Source organism: Artemia sp. Qi Xiang Cuo, chromosome 8 (assembly GCF_049724085.1).
Source record: "Artemia sp. Qi Xiang Cuo chromosome 8, ASM4972408v1, whole genome shotgun sequence".
NCBI classification, from domain to species: Eukaryota; Metazoa; Arthropoda; class Branchiopoda; order Anostraca; family Artemiidae; genus Artemia; species Artemia sp. Qi Xiang Cuo.
Window position 1 is genome coordinate 7,713,778 of NC_142801.1, and position 25,762 is coordinate 7,739,539.

A 25,762-nucleotide genomic window follows, 5' to 3' on the forward strand; every position below is an offset into this window, starting at 1 on the left:
TTTGGAGTGATTGACCGGAAAAAATTGTGCTCTCCGAAATCTTCTCAGAATATAACCAACGAAAATAAATTATCTGTAAATTTAGTGTCAGTATTAGCGGATTTAGAAAAATAAATTGTTGGGAATGTTTTGGAAAACCTAGTTTTCGTTTGGAGAACTCCGAGAAATTTAGGGATTAGTAGAAAGACTGGTTGTCCATTTTACTTTGGAGCTAATTAAATTGGTTTCTAAAAATGTATTTAATTTTCAATGCAAATAATGGTTTCTAGTATTTTAGGGTATAGCCCTTTAGTTTCGTCCAATTTAATTAACAAACGTTGTAATACTAGATACTTAAATCCAAATCCTTCGATGCCAAACTCTTAAATTTTTCGATGCTTAAATCCAAAGAATTAAGGTCAGTCAATTTAGATTCGGAAGGGTATATTGGTGAGTCGACCCGATATTTTAGTTAAAAAAAATCCATCCATCTTCATTATAAAACGAGCTTTTGTTAGACCGTGAAAACCTTAAGCAATAATTTTAATTACAGGCCAGATCTTTTTTGGGTCTTATAGAGATAATTAAATTCATCAAAGACTTTTCAGTTAATTTTTAGAATCTAGTTTCGAAGCACGGAAATCATGTTGGAAGTACCGCTTAACGCTTAAGGGCACTAAGAAATTCCGGTTCAAGTTTTAAGTTAAATGAAAGCTTAAGATCAGTATGATTTTAGTTTTTAGACTGATCGTTTCATTAGAAAAAGCAGCAATAGAAAAAATTGCCGAGAGAAAATGATTTTACTTTTTTTAAATATCATTTTAGCTGGAATCAATGGAAAATCGTTAGAATTTAAGGATCCCAGTCTCTACTATGGGGAAGATTCTATTATAGTAGAAGGTAAGGTCATTTTTCCAGTTCATTCCAAGACAAATAATTTTTAACATCAGGACTTGGGCGAACGTAGCGTTTTTGCAACGTATACGCGTGGGTGATAAGCCTTTTTTTCGTGTAGCAGACAGTGTCTAGGGTTGCCAATTAGGGGAATAGAAGGGACAATCTCCCTCCTAAATTAAAAAAAATGTCGGTTATCATTCGAAAAAACGAAAAAAATTTCCTCCCTAGATTTTAAAAAATATTTTTTTTTGTAATATTCATATAAAAAGCCTTTTTTTGCTTCAAAAATACTACGAACGTCCAGTCGGTTACATTGACATTACGACTGTTAAAGGGTCCAGACCTTAAAACAATACTTATATGCAGAGTATAGTAATAAAGGTAAAATAAACAGAGAATAAGTAAAGAAAATAAATAAATAAGTAAAAAGTGAAGTAATATCGCAAATAAAAACGGTAATATTAATAAGTAATGGCCAATTTGGTTGACCTTATTGACATTAATATTCCAACATTATTTAAGATAAGTCAAACGGTATTGACACGAAGTTCCTAAGTTACCTTATACTTCTAAAGTATCTGTCTTCTATACTTCTAAAGTATAGAAGATCTATACATCTATAACTTCTATACTTAAATATATAAAAAATCTATACTTCTAAAGTATAAATTTTCGACTTTTTCCAGAGGAAACCGCACTCTGAAGATGCGACTATAGCTACAAAATTTTAGATGCCAAGCACGGTTGCCAACCTGCACCTTTTTCGCGTAAAATGCACTCTTTTTTATCAAAGAGGGGAAGCGAAAGAGTGAAAATCACTCTTTTTGGGTATCAGTTTTCATTCACTTTAAATGTCAGTAGTTGGTAACTTCGTCAGAAGCGTAATTTACCCAAGGAACAGGCTTTACCAACTTGCGCATTTTTCATTGGAAGTGCACTCTTTTATACGTCAGAAGTGATGGCCAAGCTTTGGCAGCCCTGCGCGTGCCAATTTTTTTACTTACACTTTTTTTTAGCAAAAATCACTCTTTTTTTATTTTGATTTGAACTCTTTTTGGACGTCATTGGTTGGCAACCATGGTTCCAAGCTTAGACTTGAGCTCTTTAGTAACTAGCAATGTTCAATCAAGGTTTAATTCACCCACGTTTCTTTTTTTTATTTGGTACCTAATTCTACTAAAAGCTGCATATGTAGGTCTTTTTGTTGGGTCGATCCCGCTTTTTAAGGCCATAAAATAGGTTAAGATGGCCAGGTCATGTTCTGCGGATGACAGATTGCCAATAATTGTCCTTTTCGGCCAACCGTCTAGGATTAAACGGAAAGCAGGACGTCCGCGGTTTGTGTGGGAAAATGTCGTAAAGAAAGACGTAAGAGAAATAGGAACTCCCTGGGAAGGTGTAAAAAGAGCGGTTTGGAATAGTTTGGGATGGAGTAGGAGCGTGCGTAGCTGTGTTGGCCTCAGGAGACTAGATGCTGCGGTGATTTGTTAGTAGTATTAGTAGTAGGGGAAGTCTTTTTGATCAAAAATGGATTTCCCAATTTTTTTGCTTATATATTTAATTCTTATTAGATATATATATTTTTTAGATTTACATTTAGTTTATACCCTCTCCTCTGGTCTCGTGAGGCAAAGAGATAGAAGTACGTTAGGCTTTAACTAGGTAAGAGTACGTTTCTACGCCATTTTATGACTTTTTGACTTATATATCTATCCTCATCTATCCTCAAAATTAAACAACGTTATTTATTAATATAAATGATTATTAAAAGGCTTTCGTTCTGCCCACTTAAACAAACGGCATTACTTATGCCGCACCCTGTATTAAAGAGTCACTACCATCTTTGACAGTATCGTATTAAAGTAAATAAGTTGAATCAAGTGGCATATCAACGAAGGTTCAGACGTGATTTTAGAGAAATAACATGTGGCTAAACTGCGCAACTGTAAGTGTGGGTGTGGTCGTCCAGAAGCAAAATACTCATAATGACATAAATATCTAATCAATTGTTTGAATATGTGAAATTCCAACTAGTGATTATTTGTTATTTCAATTCCAACTGCAGGAGCGCCTGACTCAGTAAGGTGTATAAGAGGGTCTTTGAAGCCAATTTCTACCCCCAAACGATAGGTTATTTGCACGATATACCCCATATTCTCCTGCATTTGTCCTTGGTTTTGACAAATTTGGGTTTCCCTTAAAAGTAACCCCTCCCCTAAATAAATTTCATTGTTATTCTTTGCCTTGTTACCTCCTAAAGTCGAATAAACCTTTGGCCAGTTCCAACTTTACCTTTAGAGAGCTTACCCTTAGTAGCTCGGTCTTTCTCATCTTCGTAACCTTCTACAGAACATCAGGGTTGTAGCTGAACCTAGTTGAGGTTAAAGAACTCTGGTTAACATACCATCTGTCTTAGTACTTATATATTAGACGCATGAATGTGTAGCAAAACCTATGAATACTTACAAATATATACGGTTTTTATATAATGAGATATTCATATTGAAAGAATGAGCGATGATGTTGCATGTCGTAGCTACCTCTTGCAAAGCTTCTAGGGACCTTATGTAGAACTTCCAAGCTCTGGATAGCCCAGGTTTATAAAACCTGGTCTTTTCCTGCCATATTTATAAGAAGTGACGTATAACACATACGTATGAATGTGCATCTTGACATATACCACCAATTTTCCATGTGTGAAAGAGTCATTCATATTGAAAGAATGAGTGACAGTGTAGTCCGCCGAACTTCATTACTTCTTGCAGATTTTCTAGATACCTTCTCTCTAACCTCGAAGTTCTTGACTGCCTTAGTTGAAGACGCGTGGCCTAACATGTGTGTAAGAATTGATATGTGAGATTTATGTACATATACACCTATGACACCTATCAATACATACCCAGTATATACTACACGCCTTTCATGTTGGAACGAATCATTCAGAGTAAAATATGAGCTGCTGTCTTTTCCGTCGCAGTTCACTCTTTTTCGCAGAGCTTCTAGGGACCTTCTGTAGAATACTAGGGTTCCGAATAGCCCTAGTTGTCAAAACTTGGTCTACACATATGTCCAGGATTTGATGCGTACCTAGACGTAGAGCTTTTCACGTTTTCAGTGCTTGAGTTTTCAGACATGGTTTTGTTCTTTTAATTTTTCCTGTCAAGAACTTGGATTTAGTCTCTAATTATTGTTTATTTTCTTTTTTTTAAGGTGAGATGGTTGGGTAGGCTTGTAGTTGACCTTTTTTTTCTAACCCTGACCTACGAGTGTGTGTAAGCAATGATATCCACCAGCAAACATAAGAATCAATACATCCTTGATTATTCAGACACTAATTTCATACTTTTAAATTGTCTATTAGGAACTAAGATTTCCTTGATTTATTTTTATTTTCTTTGGATGGGGTGGGGGGGGGGCTTAGATCCAGTCAAGAGACTCTGTTGTAACAACAAAGATAAGAAGTGAAATTTAGCTAGACACATGAAAACAGCCCAGGTCTTTTACTTTCAGACAGTGCTTTGTAATTTTTTCTCAATAACCTATATTTGTTTAATTTGAATGTTGTCGTTATATGGGGAGGGCCTAAGGTAAGAGGGGGAGCTGTAGCGTATCCTCTCTCTTGTAAATGTCTAGTAGCTCATGATATCGATACCTCCGTCTTCCTATTGCTCCTTTCAACCCGACTCCTCGATCACAGAGCCTTCATATGGCTTTTGCGTTTGATTCCACTCTTCGCCATGACTCTGCATGGCTTTGTGTTATTCTGGCTTCTGAGTTAGGGAAGCTACATTGTGGTCTAAACTCAGTGTTTTCTCACAAATTTTGGACTAAAAAGCTGTGAAATTTTGCCCAGAGAAGGCTTTATGAAGGTTTTGAGTCCCCTCCCCCCGCCAAGAAAATATTCAGCAGCCCCGGAGAAGTTGAGTCCGTTTTTCCAATACCGTACATACTTCGTCAGTGAATTAACTAACTCAGATGAAGATTTCTAATTATAATCTGTGCATAATTTGCTTGTATAATTATAAAATGAAACTTATAATTGTAATTTTTGCCTATTTTTAATAATTATTTCTGTTCATAGTTTGAGTATAATACTTAGCAAAGAAAGTTAGGCGTTTTGTGGCCCAAAAGGACAAAACTTCACTTTGTTATGATGAGATTTATTTTGTTACTTAAAAAATTACTAAAACTGACAAAATTAATCCAAATCAGGATCCTCATGGTTTTCTATGGGCAAAGATTAGGAAAAATAACCCTGAAAAATGAAAAGCCTTCGGTAATTAACAAACTTAGCTAGTTTTCTCATTTAGAATATGGAATTTTGTTCTGTCTTACAACAAGACCAGAAAGTTCCATTGTATTTTTCTAAAGAGTGCAAAATTTGACGATATAATTTTAATCTGGTCGTGCTTTTTTTGGAGAATTCTGCAATTTTAAATTAATAACTTTTAATACGAATCCATAAGCCCAAAAATATTGCAAGTTTAGAATTAACACACATAATTTTTTTTTTTAATTTAAAACAAGCAGTCCTTTGCTTTTTGTTGCGCTGTTGAGCTGCTTGCTATAAATTCTGAATAAAAAGTTTACATATGTCTGTGTTTGTGAGTTTGTGTGTGAGTACAAAGGCCTTAATTTCAATTTTTGTAGGTCCACTTTTCCTTCTGTAACAGGTTCCGGTTAGTTTCGTAAATATTCTGATGTTTGGACTCAGCACCCTGTTTTTAGAGTCGACCTTTGTTGTTCTTTGTTGTGAAACCGGTCATTGACTGGTCAATAAAACAATATTATACACATTTATTGCCGCTTGGTACTCCAAAGGCTTTCGACATAGCTCGGTGTCGAACCATGTTAAAGAAGCTCAAATCATTTGAAGTTTGCGGTTCGCATCGCCGGTGCTGTTATATTTTAGCTGACGTGTCGTTTGTCTAAGGAGTCGTGTCATTATAGAAGGTTTTCTTTGAAGATTTTACGTCCTGCAACCATGTGACAGCGGGCTTCTCAAAGGAATTATCCACCTGACACCAAGGACAATATGGTACATCCTCTATAAACCACTGCTGAAGCCACAACAGCCCACGTAACTATTTCAATGAATAAGTACCCCATAAATGGCTTGTTGTACACTCAAGAAGATCGATCAGAGATTGAGAACAATTATCACGCTTGAACGATCGTTTTTAAGGTAATAAAAATGAAGGAATTGCTTATATCCGAACTTCTGTTCCGTCATCCCTATTTCACCTTTAAAGATAATTCCATTAAGAGAGTTGATGTTCCCCAGGAATTCTTTTCACGTCTGACCTTTCTTGGAGGGTCCACTTCCTTTGGGTCCGATCTTCCTGTGCTTGGAAACTGGGATTAATTATTCCCACCAAAAAATCAATTTTGATCTTATCTCTATGTAACTATTGCATAAGACCTATTGCCAATAAATCTATCCTATTTTATGCCAGGGCTCCCAAAAAATTGTTAGTGCCCCTCCAGAGTCCCCAAATTAGGACTAGTGTGGCAGTAAGTATCACTATTAGGTCAAATACTATTGTTAAAGGTAATGTTGGACATGGCGTCAGTGAGTCTGATTGCCATGTACAGACACTCACGTCATTCTAAGGAGCTTTTTCTCCTTGTAACACCGTTTGTCAAAGTGACAGGGCGAACATGGAGATATTCAGCTTGCTGTATGCCGCTGTCAATGACTATGTTTACTGTTACTACCACTCACATCCCGTCATGTTTGTTTGAAGAAAATCATATCAATCCTTGGTAAATGCGTTCTCAGGTTCTGCTCGATATATGTCTCAAAGGCAGCGTGTCCTGTTCAGCCCCCATGGTAAAGGCCCAAAATTATAAACAGTTGTTATTTTTAGTACAGAAGGATTCATATAAAGACTTCGAAGAAAGAAAAGCTTGTTGTACATTATGAACTCGGGATCGAACAGAATGTTTTGGTCAAAAGTATCTTAGGTTTTTCGAAAGACATCTTACGGAAACGATCCCAGCTTATGCAATGAGAAAAGAAAAAGTTCCAAAAAACTTCGAATTATTAAAAAGAAAAAATTTCAAAAGAAAAACTTTATCGTTGGACTGTACTAGGAAGATCTGAAGGCTGCATTTTTGTGAATTGTAAGTTGAAAAAGCAGTGGGTTAAAGAGGTACCCTCCTTCCTTCACATTTTGTAGAATAGCAGGAAACCTGATATTAACAATGAACCGGAACTGCATGTAAAAAAAATAGTTTTTTTTCAATTAAATTAGAGAAGGAACCGTGAAAATTAAACGTAACAGGAATTATTTTATATATGTTAGAGACAAGGGGGCAGGGGCAGATCCAGGATTTTCTTAGGGGGGGGCGCAAAATATGTTGATCCGAAACAGAAATTTAGGGGGTGGGCAAAATAGGTTGATCCGATAAACTTGCGTTAGGAGCAAGTTTAATTAACGCAAACTTGAGTTAACTAAGTAAATTACACTACTTTAGACTACGCTAGGGGGGAGCGCCCCTCTTGCCCCCCCCCCCCTCTGGATCTGCCACTGCAAGGGGGGATTGCTTCTATATTTAATGTTTTTTACGTAAAAGTTTAAGTCACTACTATGGGCTTAATTAATCTCTTTATTTATTGTCAAACTTTAGACTAATTAATATTATGAAAATATATAATTCCTGTTCTTTATAATTTTCATTGCTGTTATTTAATCTCATTTGAAAAAAAACTTGTTTTTGTATGTAAATTACTTTATTGTGACGTAAAGAAAAGTGAGACTTTCAACTTTAGGACGTGATTTGAATATACCGCCGCTTTTGTTTTGTATTTTTCAGCTATAATCTTATTTACGTGGTTCGCACCACGCCCTTTAAACAGTATTTTGATGTACGGGAGAAAATCTATTTTATGAGTCTTGAATGTCAATGCTGAAACTAATTATTATTAGTGATGAGACAAGAAAGCATAAAAAAAGTAAGTTTCGATTAATACACTGCAAACTTTTCGACACTTTGTACAGGGAGATGGGGAGGAGTATCAGTGGCCTGAACGATACCTGCGTACATAATTTTTTTTTCCTCTTCCACGCATACAGCAACCTTTTTCGTATCACCATCCAATAAATAGATGGTGCTTTCTGCCGAAGATTGTGATTTTTGGCCACCCGCCTGAGACCAAACGAAAAGTAGGTCGCCCCAAATGAGGTGGGAAGATACATAGATAGTGCTTTTTGCCAAAGATTGTGCTTTTTGGCCACCTGTCTGAGACCAAACGAAAAGTAGGTCGCCTCAAATGAGGCGGGAAGATCAATAGATGGTGCTTTTTGCCAAAGATTGTGCTTTTTGGCCACCTGTGAGACCAAACGAAAAGTAGGTCGCCTCAAATGAGGTGGGAAGATAAATAGATGGTGCTTTTTGCCCAAAATTGTTCTTTTTGGCCACCCTTCTGAGGCCAAACGAAATATAGGTTGGCTCAAATGAGGTGGGAAGATAAATAGATGGTGCTTTTTGCCAAAGATTGTGCATTTTGGCCACCCGTCTGAGGCCAAACGAAAAGTAAGTCGCCTCAAATGAGATGGGAAGATAAATAGATGGTGCTTTTTGCCAAAGATTGTGCTTTTTGGCCACCCGTCTGAGGCCAAACGATAAGTAGGTCGCCTCAAACAAGGTGGGAAGTGGCCACAATGGAGGATTGAAAGGAAATTGGAATTCCATGGAGGGGATAAAGAGTGAAGTTTCCAATAGATTAGTAGAGAGCTATCTTATACTCCGGACAGGAGTCCATATATGGGCATAGAGTCATTAGGGAGAATGATTGCGTACTGGGGTCAATGACCTCTTTCACCAGGTGTGTTTTTGGCACGCTCTTAGCGAATGTCAATGTTGTTGTTATTGTTTCCGAGGCAAAATGCCAAGGTCAATGGTGTTGTTGTTTTGAACAGAGTCATTAGAGAGAACACGTGGTTAATGGGGTCAATGTTGTTGTTGTTCGAGGCAAAGTTAATGACATTTCCTTCCTGTTCGAGGCGGATGTTATGATCCAGAAATAGTATTTGTTATTGTTATTCGAGCCAGATGTTACGAGTTCCCGGAAACAGTTAGATCACGTGTTTCCTTCTCAGCCAATCAGCGAGTCGGTTACATCCCCCTTCTCAACCAATCAGAGGGCTTGTTACATATGGTTTTCCCCGTTACATAACAATTAGCCCGTGAGATTTAGTATATAAAGGACATGCAATGTGACTAAATTATCAGAAAGTATTTTGACACAGTGCAAACAACCTGACAATGGATAGAACAATTAACATAATTGATGAGCTTGTGGTCTTGGCAGCCGCAATTAGCAATGTAAGTGCATTTTTATTTTCAAACAAATTTTCCTTGGACATCCTCCAATATATTCAGCTAAAACGTGAATACATTCCTCTACCCTCAACCCCCCCACCATTGTTTTACAATCCCAAATTCTCGCAATAGAAATACCATTTCGATAAATTCCTTCCCTCTATATTTCCACCTAAATCCCCCCTCCCTCCACCATTGTTATAAAATCATATTCTTTCCAAAAGACATATCATTTAAATAAATTCCTTCCTTCTATATTTCCAGCTAAATCCCCCCTCCCTCCACCATTGTTTTACAATCCCAAATTCTCGCAAAAAGAAATACTTTTTTCGATAAATTCCTTCCCTCTATATTTCCAGCTAAATCCCCCCTCCCTCCACCATTGTTTTACAATCCCAAATTCTCGCAAAAAGAAATACAATTTCAATAAATTCCTTCCCTCTATATTTCCATCTAAATCCCCCCTCCCTCCACCATTGTTTTAAAATCCCAAATTATCGCAAAAAGAAATACCATTTCTATAAATTCCTTCCCTCTATATTTCCATCTAAATCCCCCCCCCCACCATTGTTTTACAATCCCAAATTCTCGCAAAAGAAATACCATTTCGATAAATTCCTTCCCTCTATATTTCCAGCTAAATCCCCCCCCCCCACAAACCATACTCAATGCAAAACGTATATATATTCCTATACCCTCAAACCCCCCCCCGCCCCAACAAACCTAACCACCAAACAATCTTTATATTCAGCTAAAATGTAAATATATTCCTTTACCCTCAAACCCCCCCCCCCCCACAAACCATACTCAATGCAAAACGTATATATATTCCTATACCCTCAAACCCTCCCCCTCCCCAACAAACCTAACCACCAAACAATCTTTATATTCAGCTAAAATGTAAATATATTCCTTTACCCTCAAACCCCCCCCCCCAACAAACCATACTGAATGCAAAACGTAAATATATTCTTTTACCGTCAAAACCTAACCACCGCACAAAGAAATACCTTTTTGATAAATTTGGCCTTTCTGTAAGCCTTATCAACTTCTGCATATCTCTTAGCTATTAACCCGATATGTTTTGACAGTACATTTCCGCAGGGTTATATTTACTTTGTCGTCCCCTCTTCCGATGTGTTTACAAACGCAGCAGCCAAAGGGTTTCTCCGTCAAAATTAAAACACTTTTAAGCAATAATTAGAATTGTAGTTTCGTAACCTGTATGGAAGGAGAGAAACAGATTAAGTATAACGATATATTGATGACATTATGTGACCGGGGGGAGGGGGCAATACATCGCTTCGAACATCTTTTTTGAAAGTAAAAGGAAGGGGAATTATGTGTGTAGACATTTACTCCCATTGTCACGAAAACTAATTCGTAAATTTATAATTTTTCAATATTTCAATAAAGTTTATTTTATATTCCCGGGCTTGAATCCAGGATTTTTGTTGTGGGACTAGCACTTTTAATAGTGACAAAATAGAAAAGATAATTGCTTCGCTTTCGCTTGAATAAAACGCATGATTAACTTTATGAGAGGGATGGCTTAATTTTCCTAAATTTAGGGGGGAGAATATGGGTTTTGTGCTTTCTTAGTGATAAACTAAACAAAATAATGTTTAATAACTTTCTTTCTTTAAAAAGGGGCAAATTATTTTGATTTTATTTTTCTTCTCTTCTTTAAGGCAAATTATGAAGAATTTGCGGGCACTACATTGATGAGACCTATGGCTGGCGCAAATAGCGAAGAATGCGTGCCCCCTTCTTCCAAGACAGCGAGGGCCAATAATGCACCCCCTGCCATGCAATATGATCGCTGGCCAAAACCCCCCAGCTCCACACTACCTGCCCAAGTGCAGCCTGGCAGAAAGTTAAAGAGAGAGTGGGCGAATAGCTTCAATGCCGAAGCCCCACCTACACAAGCTTTTTCAAGGGGCTCAGAAGCTACCCCGGCTGCACAAGTCACAGCTCCTATACAAGAAATTAACGTCACCAGTCCCTTCGCCCTCCAACATGCACTACCTGGACCTTCAAGAGCTGACCCAGCTGCACAAGAACATAGCGACGCCACCCCGTCTATCCTCCAAAACGCACTACCTGGTCCCTCGGATGCTCAAGCCCAGACGGATTATGCAAATGTAAGTATTTTTTCCTACCTTTCTATTTCTTCCAATGTTTTCAAACCCAATATAAACTTATCTCTGTGAGATATTAACCCCATATTACATATTTAAATGTAATTTTTTGCTCACTCTTTTCTCTGTTGCTATCGCTTCACATATATTTTAGATACCACTGAAACTCAAAATACTATTTTTTCTAATCTTTACTGTTTTCTCTGCTATTATCACATATATTTTAGATAGCTTTGAAACTGAAAGCTCTTTTTCACGTAATTTTAGAGAGAGATTATCCCATCTGTCACATATTGACGTTCTAATTTACACTGAATATTTCTATCGTGCCAATATTTTAGTGATGGGGAAAGCGACTTAACGGTTCAATCCTGGAACACTCGCGCGGTGGCTTACAATAATGGCAAGATATTAACGCGTACACCTAACTTATATAACGGAATTAGAGAGAAACTTGGACTTATGCAGTCTAAGCAAATATTTCAACTTTTTTGGGACATTATGTAAACGGCCGGGAGGTGAACAGTTCTGCATAATCACCTTATATACTGAAACCAGTCGAAGTTTTGTAGCATAGATACATATGGCCCCCCCCCCCCCCAGAGCGCCGAGTGAAGCGCCGCAGGGAGGCACCGCGGGTCGTGAAAGCCCCTCCGGGGAAGCGCCACGGGTCAGGGAGGCGCCACGGGGTCGAGAAGCCTCGCGGGAAGCGATGCGACCCCCGAGAAGCACCGCAGGGATGTGCCACGAGTCGGGGAAGCGCCGGGGGACGTGCCACGGGTCAGGGAAGCGCCACGGTCTCGAGAAGCATCGCGGGAAGCGATGCGGACCCCGAGAAGCGCCACAGGGATGCGCCACGAGTCAGGGAAGCGCCGGGGGAAGCACCACGGGTCCAAGAAGCGCCACAGGTCAGGGAAGTGCCACAGGGATGCCCCCCCCCACCAAAAAAAAAAAAAAAAAACACAAAAAAAAAAAAAATCCTATGTCATATCTTAGATCATCGTTAAGCTATTTTTCATTTATAGGTTGTCCTGGCCCCCTACTCGCCGTCAAGTGAAGAAGATGCATCTTTGGAGTCCCCCAACAATTTAACATGGGACAACTCTATTGAAGTACCTGACAATATTGATGAGTTTTTAGATGATTTTTTTAAAGTAGATAATAGCACAGTTGAACAGGTAGACTTGAGACAAAATACCTTGCAAATTTTAGACGATTTTAACCGGGAATTGGCAGGGAACCCTCCAGCCTCCGATACCCTAACGAGTCCACTTCAAACAACTGAAGTAGAACAGAGTCCAAATATTGTCGAACAAGTAGGGGGAGGGGATACATCTGTCCCTGAATTTCAACTGTCTAACACGATTTTAAAAAATCTCTTTGTTTTCACTGCACCAGTTTGGGACCCTATCCCTCCCCGAAGGAGGTGGACATTTGTTTTTGTGCAAGAAGAGAGAGTGCATGCAGATTGAGCTAACATACGGGCCCGAATAGAGAAACACCGACTGTTGTGGGGGGGTAGGGATTCAATTAAGGTGTCTATTGTTCTAAAAGTGTTCTATTTGAATGAGGGGAAAAGTGAGGTTTACTATCATTTTATACATTCCGAGATGCGTGTAATTTATCCAAATTTAGAAAATTTTGAGGGTGTTTTTAGCGATTGGGTAGGTCAAATTATCACGCATCTCGAGAACTATAACGAAAATGGGAGTGGATCAGTAGTTTTATTTATTGAAAATTTAAGTGTAAATATTTGTAAATTTAAGAAAGATTTTATTTTAAGAGGGGGGGGCTAGGTCTGAGGGTATAGTTTTAAATTATAATCCAGATCTAGAGGGATGTAAAGGTGTCCAGAAGATCTGTTTTGAAACAGGTCAAAAGTGTTTCCGATATGCTTTCCTCATATCAGCATTCGAGCCTCTAGCTCGGGATGCTACTAAGAAGAATTTAGATCACTGGGCTGTACATGGGAAGGACGGGTCCGATTTCCCAGTTGTAGATTTTTCTTGTTTAGAGGGAAATACCCAGTAACGCTTAGATCTATTGACATATTCGAAAGGGCAAATGCCCATTTAAATATTGGCGTTACTGTGGTACAATACGAAACAGAATTTGAAGATGGGGCTCGTTCAAAAAAGAAGGGGGTGGTCTTCCCCATACGGGGCCCGTCAGTTGATTTGGTCAGACACTGGGTTTGGTTGCTTTACACACCACCTAGTCAACCGAACACAATCGGGCATTTTAACCTAATCACTGACATTAGTCGAGGTCTGGGGGGTGGTAAGCATAAGGGGGTATGTTTCTACTGTCCAACATGCCTGTCTAGATTTTGGACTGAACTAAAGCTGCGAAATCATATGAGACATTGTAGACGGCATGGGTACCAGACAGTGGAAACGGTTTCGGGGGATAGGGCCATTTTACGCTTAAAAAATTTTCAGAATACTCTTCTCCAATGCAACAAAATATCTTTGGATTGCGAAGCTAAGCTGGTGGAGGTGAGTGACCCCCAATATCCAAACCATATCAAAGAACACCAGGCCATTGCAGTGTCCTACGCCCCCGTGCAAAGAGATAGTTCTAATACCCTGCGGTTGTTAGAAGTAGTGGAAACCTTGGCGGAGGGCGATGAGTGCATGGTCAAGGCCTTGAAGAAACTGAGTGATACGGCTAATGGCGCTATTTCTCGTGTGAGAAATACGCATTATCCAATGGTGCTGTCTGCAGAGGATCGTCTTGTGATTAAAAATCAAAAAATATGTTGGGTATGTAAGGGGGGGTTTGTAGAGGAGGATAAGGGGACTAAAGGGAAAAGAGGGGGGAGGGGGAAAGTCAGAGACCATGACCACTTGTGGCAAGAAATATCATCTGGGGGTAGTAATTTTAGGGGAGTAGCACATCAATCGTTTAATTTAAACGTTAGCCAACAGTTTTTTATTCCTGTTTTTATTCATAACTCTAATTAAGACTTAAAATGTATTTTACCGGCACTGGCACGTATGCATAGGGAGGGAGGGGGAGTAGATAGTCCATGGGTGAATAATTCATTTACCTACAACATCATTCCCAAATCAGCCGAGAAGTTGTTGCTTCTCGAACTGAAATGGCAGGTAGTGGATAATGAGCGTACGTGCTGGAATAAAATTAGGTTTTTAGTTTCTTTTAGTTTTTTCCCCAAATCCCTTAGTCAACTAATTCAGGTGCAGAAAAGCGACAATTTTGATACCTTTCCCTTGCTTAAACAGCACTTTCCAGACAGCGAAATGTATGACTTATTAACCAGCAAAAGTGTCTATGCATATGATTATTACTGTTCTGGCGCTCGCTTAAGCGAGGAGAAACTACCTCCAATTGAAGCTTTTCACAATTCACTCACCAACAGTGAATGCACAGTTGAGGAGTACGAGTTTGCTAAGAAGGTTTGGGCTAAGGGGGATTGTAAAAATGGGTGGGATTATTGTAGACTGTACCTGGCTAGTGACGTTCTAACTCTGTTGGATATAGTCTGTAAGAATACAGACCAGATCTATTCAGACTTTGGACTAGATATAGGATATTATTTTTCTACACCACATTTAGTAATGGATTTAATTTAAAAAATTAGCAGGGAGGAAATAGGGCTAATCATGGATGTAGACCAGCACCTTTTTGTAGAGCGTTCAATGATGGGAGGCTATGTTTTTCACGGGGACCGGGTCTTATCAACCGATCCGAGCGGAGAAAGCACCGGTGTAAAGTCAAATGCAGTGTTCTTGGACATGAACTCGTTGTACCCCTCGGCAATGTCCCACTACTCTTTGCCGTGTGGGAACTATCAATGGCTTGAGAATCCTTGTGAGTTCCCCGACATTAACACCGTCGAGGACAACGGACCACAAGGATGGTTCTTTGAAATTGACGGTCACATTCCGCTGGCCCTTCACGACTCAGTCAAAGATTTTGTTTTTCCCTGTATCAATCGACCAGTGACCAGGGACTCGCTGAGCCCCTACAATCGGTCTTTGGTCGAGGATATGGGGATGCATTGGACTCCCTCTAAACAGAAACTGATTGCTGATTTGGACCCTAAAGAGAATATCGTTGTTCACCATGTGCTTTTGCACAGGATAGTGAACAATGGTTTCAAAATCACCAAAATACATAGGGTCCTTCAGTTCAATCAGAAACCTTATTTGAAAACGTTTATAGATACTTTTGTCGATAAACATTCTAGGGCAAATTCTAAGGTGGAGAAGGAATTGTACAAGCTCATTCTAAATTCAGCGTTTGGAAAAATGTGCGAACGCGTACGTAATAGATCTCGCTGCGACGTCGTGACTGAACCTCTAGAGTGTGCACGAATTATTGCCAACCCTAATTTCACATCATTCACGAGCATAGAGGCCGGCATGGTTCTTCTACACAGGAAAAAGCGAAATGTAGTACTGAACAAGAATATCGCAGGAGGTATTTCAGTACTTGAAATTTCAAAGAAGCTCATGTTGTCATTATTTTACAATGTGTGCAAGGTGCAATGGCCACGGGAGGGGGAGGTACAAGTATATTATGGGGATACCGATTCTCTGCTGCTAAAAGTAAAAACTGAAGATTTATTGGGTGATTTGCAGACTGGGGTGCACATCAGCTCGCGGATGGATTTCACCAACAGGAATCCATCCCTCTACCCCGAGCTGGTTAAACGTCAAGCCCCCAACCAACTATTAAAATTAAAATCTGAAACGGGGAGTGATTTGATATCTAGGGGGGTGTTCCCGGGTCCCAAAGTCTATTGCGTGGAAACACATAGTGGGGATGAAAAGAAGATATGTAAAGGGGTGCCTACACATTTTGTAAAGGGCAATTTCAAGATGAGCGTATGCAGAGACTGTTTATAAAGTATCCTAGTGCCAAGAGCACAAGTGCTTGCAATTCGCTCTCTACAGTATAGAAATTATACTGTGAGAGTAGAAAAAAAATGCAATGTCGTGTATATCCGACAAGGTCTCTGTGTTCAAGAATGGTGTGAGTGTCTTACCCCATGGCCACTATCGTGTTTCAGATCGAGTTGAATGCGTAGACTATCGTAATCAACTTGGTCTGGATAAACTAATCTAACCAACTAGCCCCTCAACCTCATCTAGCCCAAGCACTAACCACCACCACTAACCCATAGCAGTGACGACAACTATTTTTCCATCGCGGCTCCCGGGGGGGTGGGGGACCCTTCCCAAGGCCGGCTCCCGGGGGGTGGGGGGGGGCCACCCATCACTGTACTGTTCAACTGTGCTAATTCCAAGTGTTGTTTTCAAGTGTTGTATAGAAAAGTGTTGTAGATGGACAAAGTTGTTGTACAAAAAGTGTTGATGTACAGAAAAGTGCTGTAGATGGACAAAGGTGTTGTACAAAAAGTGTTTAAAGACAATAAGTGTTTTACAAAAAGTGTTATCATTGTTCATTTTGAACAAGTGTTTGTCGTAATAAATGTTGCCATGAAATATTGTTTTTGTTGTTCTTGAATAGACGGGAAAATTACTACTTATTCATTGGACACGTATGATTTACAGTTAGTCATAGTCCGACTGTTGTCAACAGCATGTATCAATTTAAAACACCCTTCAGATCATTTCTGTGTGGACCCTCAATTTCGAGGAAACCAACGCTTTTAGCTAGATTAATTCAAAATTGCTATAAAATGTTTTTGGAAAAATCGAAAAAAAATCTACTATTGCTATAATATTTGGCAAGAATCCTATGATAAAATAAAAGCTATTGCCACAACCATACCAATACAATTCATATGAGGACTTGATGTTTTCAATAGTATTGAATCGAGCTCGTGGTTGATTATTGATGATTTGGCTGAGTCCATTGAACAATTCTCACAGGAAATGCCACAATTGTTCACTGTCCGATCCCACCATGAACAGATTTTCTCAGCCCCTGTTCTACACAATCTTTTTCATTAAAGAAAGTATATGCGAACCCTTGCTTTGATTTGTACAATCTATTTTATCTATCGGGTCGTGCCTGTTTATATCTAACGAATAAAAAAAAAAAAAAAGACATAACCCCGCGCACCAAAAATTATGCTTTATTCATACACATAGGCGACTAGCAAGCCATTCGGCTACATTTTATTGGATCTTAATAAGAGCACGCCCGAGGATCTACGTGTAGTCACCGACATTTTTGACAATGAAATTACAGTATATCTTCCGGTGAATAGTAGAAAAGGCTATTAGTCGCTATCATGACACTGAAGAAACTACACGAACAACGGCATTTATTTTCCGTTTTAAGCACTTCAAAACCCATGCTTAGGAAGGCTATACTTAAAAATGGGGTTGACAATGATTTCATTAATCTAATATCTAAACTTTGTTGAAATTTAACTGAGGACAATTTTCAACTGCCAGAAGGTGTTAGACAACACATAAAGCAACATCGTTCCATTGTACGTACACTGGATTGCAAAAACATGGGAAAAAAATTTAAGAGAAAACGACTCCTTCAAGCGGGTTTCAGTCTCTTCATACTTCTGCTACAGATAATTGTAGGACTGATGAACAGTTTTCTCTAGATGGCACAAGCCTATAAATTGACTCCATAAGAACTTATCATCTCGCCCACTGAACATTTTGAAGACAATCTACGCAAATTCATTAATGACGAGAACATTGCCAATGATAAAAAAGTGCTTTTACTTCAAGATACACTGTAACGTATGGCTAAACATAGACCCTATCGTGAGAGACCCACCGTCGCCGAACGCCTCTAAACAAGAAACATCTCAAGATTCTATACAATCAAAGGAGAAGGAATTGAATTCGATTGTATTGAAAATTGGAAACCTACTGCCACTGTCCTATCGAGAACAGAGTAAAAGAGTATTATCTTATCTCATGTCGGAATCTGGTGATCAAGTTCAAGTCGAGAGCACAGGGAAACGAATTATAATTCTGGGAAAAAGTTATAATCTAGTTGATTTTGTGATATGGTGACGAATCGTAAAGGACTCTTATCCTTTGACGATAATCTATACACCTTTCTAAGTGTATCAAACTTTCCCAAAAGTCTTATTGGCAATAAGCAAATTCTAAAGAAACTAAATGAACATCCAACAACACCATTTAAAAAAGAAGAAGAAGAAGAAGATACTAGCAGCACCACTGATTTTACAACACCTGTGGCTGCTAGTCAAAAGCGAAGACGAATTGATTGGCCCTCCAGTGTGCCACAGGGGAGTGAACATTGCACTGCGTGATTGCGTTCTAAAGTGATGAAGTTTTTAAAGGTGGTTATGAAAATATTGGCAAAGTAGTGAATCTAAGTTCTACCAAAACGCATTCTAGAGCTGTGTCCAGCACAACATTGAAAAAAGCACAAGACTATCTACGAAAGGAACCGAGTTAAACACTGCATCGGGATCATAGACTTCACAGTAAACAATATCGTCAAACTAAAGCCTTTTTCCCTCTGCATATAATGCAAATGGATCTTTTAACTTTAGACGCAGTTCAACGACGTCACAATACACCCTACAAATATATTCTAGTGGCAATCAGTATCTTTAGTCGCTATGCCTATGCCATTCCGCTGCGATCAAAGAGAGGTGTGGAAGTTGCTCGGGCCATTGAAAGTATTCTTGAACAGGATTCATATAGAAAAATTTAATCGGATCGTGGCAGTGAATTTATTAACCCTCATGTGCAAAAGGTTCTTTTGAAATATAATACAACACTCTATCATAGTCACAGTCCGATAAAGGCTGCATTGGCCGAACGATTAATAAGAACGATTCGTCTATTAATTTCAAGATATTGTACACTGAAAAATACATCTGCTTTTATTCGATTTAGATAAAATCATGCAGATATACAACCACCGACCACATCGATCTCTGTCCAACTCTAGCCCTCGGGATGTTCACTACAGTGAGAATACATTTGATGCTTTTCTAAAGCAATACTCCAATGACAATGAGAAGAGAAAGAAGAAGAAATTCAATGTTGGTGATACTGTTCGAATTAATAGAAGCACCAATATTTTTGAAAAGGGGAATTATTAATGGAGCACCGAACTTTTTAAAGTGTCCAAAATCCTAGACGCCATACCCATAGCTTATCGGCTGCGAGGTAACAAAGTTGATGAAATTTTCGGTGGTTTTTATGAATATGAACTGCAAAAAGTTAGAAACACTAGTGAAATTTATCAAATTGAAAAGAAATTAAAGAGACGTACTAGTAGGGGCAAGAAACAGTTGCTTGTTCGCTGGTTAGGATACAACTCGAATTTTGATTCTTGTGTCAGTGCTGAAGATATTAACAATGCCCAATGATTTCTATGTGACTGTCATGTCCAATGTTTCTGATCCTCTCTAAAATGACTTGAATAAAACAAGTGATTTTTGAAAGAAACTCTCCCCCATCATCAAATTTGACGGAAAGTATGAAGTGGCTCTTGTCGACTGTATTCTCAAAAATACTTATGACATCCTGAGAAAAGATCGTAAATATGAAATAAAAATCAGACCGTATGATTGGCCACCACCACCCGGTGATCAAGAACAAATTCAAAAAATCAATTGATTATCCATATATTGAATTACCCTACGAGGAACTCACCTGTATGAATGATTTATGTCGTTCTATCAATAAAAGAATTTCCGCTCGTAAAAAGGGAGCTTTTCATTTCAACTATTCAAAGGAGGAGGGCAATATCTAAATTAGTTCACCTATTGCCAGTGAAAAGGTTATTCTCAATGATAACCTAAGGGATGTTCTTGGCTTTAAGCTCAATATAATCAATGGTAAAAGTGCCGAAAACCCAAATTTCATTTTCGCCGACTACCCGCCTGCCTTCTCCACGGATACCTGTATATTTCTCTACGCCTCGTTTGTGGAAACATCTCATGTTGGCAATTCAAATGTCCCCCTCCTAAGAGTTCTTGAATGAACACCCACACAAGAGCATAATCGCCACTACAATAAAAAGCATCTTCAATATATCCCAGTAAACAATTCCTATTTCGAACTCTTTCAGTTAACATTAAGAACTGAATTGGGTGATCCAATAGCAATTTCAAAGGGTTTGGCTGTGATTACATGTCATTTTCGACCCATCGTTCAACAGCAAGATGTCTAATAGAAAAGTGGTATTCACTTGTCCTGATATTGACTGCTATGTTAATACTCTTGGCCCAAGACAACAGGGCAATGGAATGGACTATTACAAGGGTTGCTCGTCAATGTCTGGCTATGGTCTTGGCAGCTGGTTTGCTAAGCTGTTTCGCTCTTCACTACCACTGGCTAGAAAATATCTTGTACCGGCTGCGACAGATTTTGCAGCGTCTACACTATATGATTGGGGCTCTGGCAAGGATTTAAAAAAAAGTGCTACGGAAAATCTTAGGTCCAGTGCGCGAACCCTTGGCAAGAAATTGAAACAGATTGGTAAAGGTTTAAAAAGGTCAAGAAACAATGCATCACTGATCAGTCTCTACTCAGGACGGAAACGAAAGACATCCCTTTTGTCAAAGAAAAGAAAGCCAACACGTAGTGTAGCCAGAAGGCCCAGGAAGAAAATTGTTAGATCGAAACTTGATTTCTTCTCCTAAAATGTCCTACCTACCACATAGGGATTCTCAACCCTCAATCACCGCCTCATTGAATCTTTTTAATGCTGAAAATGTTGATGTGCGTGTCAAGCATGGATACTATTAACAATTCTATCCACAACAACCCCTCTCCGATAATATCCACTTTCAAATTTATTCCAATGAAGACTACTTCATGGATTTATCGTCCACATTTATAGATTTACAAATGAAAGTCCGGAAATCCGATAATACAATGCCAGTTCGGGCCGATGGAATATCCTATGAAAATTGTATACTACATAATTTATTACGTCAAATTAGCATTTACATCAATGGCACGCTGATGAGCACAAGCAAGAATCTCTTCAACTATGCAAGCTATATCCAATTCATGCTGATGACACCCAAGTCATATAAGGAATTGAGAGGCACCTCCAATGGATATGAATACATTACTAATACTGATAGTACAGATGCACTTAAAAATGCTACAACTAGTGAATTACATCTAGTTGGAAAAATATATCATGAAATATTTAATATACCTCAATGGCTGCCGCCCAATGTTAAAGTAGATATAAAATTGACACTTGCACCATCCAATTTTATATTGAGAAAGGAACTTGCCGCCAATCCCGATGTAAGTCTCTCCCTCTCCTCAGCACTACTTCATGTACGCAAACAACAGGTTATGAGTTATATTGCTTTGGCCGTGGAAAAACTGAGAGCCAATGGAAACAATATTAAACTACTTGTTCCTCATACAATCACCAATCAACGTCATATTGCCATGGGGTCACGCACCTTCACCGATTCATCCTTTATCAATGGTGAAATCCCCTCGAAAATGGCTTTGGCATTTGTAAAGAGCTCCAGTGCCATTGGATCATGGACTGAATGCCCAAATAAATTCGAGATGTTTGGGCTTTCATCTCTTGTGTGCAAAGTAAACGGTATCCCACTCTACAATCTTTCCTTTGATAGATCCTAAAGAACATTGTATGAGTTGACCATGCAAACCCTAGATCATGACTCGCAACTATTTGAAAATGGTATAACCGAAGATATGTTTGCTAAAACACATGGTATTATTGTATTGGATTTGTCTGGCCCACAGGATATGAGTATAGTACGTACGGGGAGTGTGCGCTTAGAGTGTACATATGCCAGACCATTGGCTGAGAGTATTGCACTAATCTCACTAAATCAATATGAAACCTATTGGGAAATCACTCCCAAAGGCAGTGTTCTACTAGACTTGGCCCCATGAACACCAGTCAAATAATCAGTGTATTTAAAATGGACCCCTACATGTCCCAGTACAAATCCTATTGTCTACCCTCAGACTATCTTGGAAAAATTCAAAGTGCGAACAATAGCTTGATTATTGTTAATAGCAGTCCCTCGACTGTGCGGACGGGTCATTGGCTGTGCATCTTTCAAACAGTGAAGAATATTGAATTTTTCGATCCTCTTGGCCTACCCTATATATTCTACAAACCTAACGTCAGCAACTATATTGAGAGCAGTAGGAAAACTATTATTCAAAATCGGAAAAGGTTGCAGGATATAACGATTAGGAGCTGGGGCTTCCACGCACTACTCAATTTGGTGTTCCAATGTCGGTGCCATGTTTACATGCAGTTTCTCCACATTTATCGTGAAAACTCGCGTCTGAATGACTTTCTAGTGGAAAATATACTTACAAGTGTATTTAATATTGATTTCAGTGCCCTAAGAGTAAAGTGCTTAAAAAAAATGTTTGTGAATTTGTTTATTAATAAAATGTATATATACAACAATGTCTTTAAATCAACACTTTTAGATTTCTTCATCGGTGTATAGGTAACTGTCGTGAACCACTAATACTGGTAAATCATTTGGATTCACTGTATATTGATCTTGATTGACTGCAAAGTCAGGGTCACATTTTCTGCAGTACAATGTAACTTCACTCTTGTCATATCTCTTTGTTTAGTCAATGATACTATTTACATTCATATTATGAAATTCAAGAGTTTCAATCTGTCTATTTGAAGCAATATCACATACAGTGTTTTCAAGTGGTGAATCACATTCGGTAACTGCCAAATAAAAATCGCTTGGTTTATAGTCATAGTAGGCAGTGTCGGCACAGCGATGCCTTAGAAACCAGATTGTCTTGTTACCCCAGCAGTTGAATCGTAGACCGGATTCCTCTTCCCAGAATAATTTAAATCCACGACGATACTAATCTCGTAGAAATAAACTAAAATCACGTATAGGATTCTTTCCAATCATAGCGGGGTAAGTATTCTCCCACTGATCACATTTATCATTGCGACAATTGGAGCATAGGTGCCCGCTAGGGTGTGAGTCACACACCTCCTCAAGACATGAATTACATCCTTTAATTTGTACTGCATAGCCTCTATGTAATTTTCAAGGATTACATAATTTACACTTTTCATCATAGTCATCAATAATTTTACAATTCTCACATTGAGTCCAACTGCCAAGAGTGTACATGCACAATGGGCATATATAGAACATTTTGGTTTCCGATGTCAACTCTCTCACAGCTAAAACGAAACTGATCCTTTTCGCGCCATAAATTCAAAGTGTAGGAAAGGGGAGAGGAGTAACTCTGTGACGTTGCCTCTTTCGAAGGAGGAGCCATCTACATTGGCAATGAAAGTATATCCACGATATCATTCTGACGCGTCGTGATCAAGATATCAATAAATTGAGTATAAGTATTTGAATCACATTTTAAAAGTTGAAGAGATAACTAGAGAAAATCGTCATCCAAAATCAAATGTTTTTCCATAAACACTAATCTAATTCTCTCTTTCTCAAATTTATTCATTTTTCAATCCTTTCACTCTGACTGCCAACTCTAGACTGAAAAGAAAGTTGGCTCGGAAACAACAACAACACTGACCTTGGGATTTTGCCTCGAATAACAACAATAACATTGACCTCATTAACCACGTGTTCTCTCTAATGACTCTGTTCAAAACAACAACAACATTGACCTTGGCATTTTGCCTCGGAAACAATAACAACAACATTGACATTCGCTGAGGGCGTGCCAAAAACACACCTGGAGAAAGAGGTCATTGACCCCATTACGCAATCATTCTCCCTAATGACTCTATGCCCATATATGGACTCCTGTCCGGAGTATAAGATAGCTCTCTACTTAGATTGTGGTGGAGGAGGAGCCTGTGCAATTGAGTCACCTCAGGCCGCTGGGTGATGCTATGAGTTGTTATTAGCAGTAATGTCCAGCAAATATGTAGAGCCAATATGTAGATGATAAGCACAGCTCAACTAACCTCAGGCACCATAGTGCTGTAGTGAGTTGTTAGTAGCGGTAGTGGTAGCAAACGCACAGAACCTTTGTGCCTGAATTTTATTATATTTTGAATCTTCCCATATATTCATAGTGGACTGCATATATATCTATAGGACCAATACGTACCTTATCCCTCGAGGTGTGGTGACTTCCGAGGTAAATATAGTCCTCCTCCTAGAGTCCTCCTTCATGATGATATGTACTAAAATTGGAACGATACAGAAGATTTGAATGGTGCCAATTCAAAGATGATATATAAAATCGTAAAAACGTTCTACATTTTTTTTAATTATAGCCTAGAAACTTGAATTGTGTTGTCTTATCACCAGGCGTTGTGCTATGAGCAGTTGTTAAAAATAGCAGTAAAATTTTGGACAGTGAAATTTGAATAAAATATGGTTTGACTATGCAGTGGCAGATCCAGATGGGGGGGCACGGGGGCACGTGTCCCCCTAACGTAGTAGTGGATCTGGGAATAATATCATATTGTCATATTAAATATCATATTGTTCGTAGAGGGTGAACATATTTTTATTTTTTATGGCGGGGTGGTGTTTATAACTTACTATTTTTCGTATAAAATTTTTAAATCATTTTAATTTCAACAGATTTATTAGAACTTTAACCCTCAGCAGATTTTAGATTAAATTTTTGACGATATCCATAGCCTACCTACGGCGTATAATCGTTGAGGTTCTCTTTAAATTGCTGGCTTTTCTTTGTTCGCAAGTTTATCGGAGTAAAATATTTTGCGCCCCCCACTAAAAAAATAATGGATCCACCCCTGTGACTATGCATGGTTTCCAGCAAGACAAGATTATCTGCAGTATTTCAAAACGCGATGCGTGACATTTTCAAATGTCAAGTTTCAAATTTCAGTATTTCAAAGCGCGACTCGTGACATTTTCAAATTTCAAATTTCAGTTACGTAACATTTTCAAATTTCAGCATTTCAAAACGCGACACGTGACATTTTCAAATGTTAAATTTCAAATTTCAGTATTTCAAAACGCGATATGGGACATTTTCAAATGTCAAATTTCAGTATTTTAAAACGCGATGCATTACATTTCTATTAAGCCTTAAAATCAACACGCTGTGTGGACTTGGCTTTGCTGAATCTTATTCAGTTCTTAAGATACGTATTTGTTTATGGTTATCTAAAATACGTTGTATCCCCTTCTTTCACTCAAAGAAATAGTTGGAGAGTAGATCTTAACCTATAAAAATAATTTTTGTTATATGATAAACCCTACAAGATCTTTTTAAAAGTGACTGGCTGCTATTTTAAAGATTGTTAGTAAAATAGGGTTGTTAGTAAAAACAAAGAAAAAAAAATCTTCAGTCTTTCCCCTTTCACGTAAAATATACGTTTTGTAGCCTAAAGCTTTTGAATTACTGAGGTTTGTATATTTTACAACTGACAAGGCAAAAAAATTTTTTATTCAGTCTTAGATTTGCTTAAGGTGAAAACAAGTATTTTAGCATAAATGAATCCGG

At 38.5% G+C, this 25,762-nt stretch overlaps 1 protein-coding gene and 1 non-coding gene across 2 annotated transcripts in view; both read left to right on the plus strand.

Moving 5' to 3' along the window:
* Positions 1 to 705: 705 nt before the first annotated feature.
* Positions 706 to 25,762, plus strand: part of LOC148949118 (venom protease-like) — a 122,024-nt gene continuing 96,967 nt past the window's right edge. The window contains exon 1 of the mRNA XM_089093179.1: positions 706 to 879. Coding sequence (XP_088949305.1) covers positions 774 to 879 — 106 coding nt within the window. The 5' untranslated portion in view covers positions 706 to 773. The remainder of the gene's footprint in view (positions 880 to 25,762) is intronic.
* Positions 24,442 to 24,546, plus strand: LOC148949119 (U6 spliceosomal RNA). The gene has a single exon (XR_016142161.1). It is a non-coding gene; the product is annotated as a U6 spliceosomal RNA (small nuclear RNA).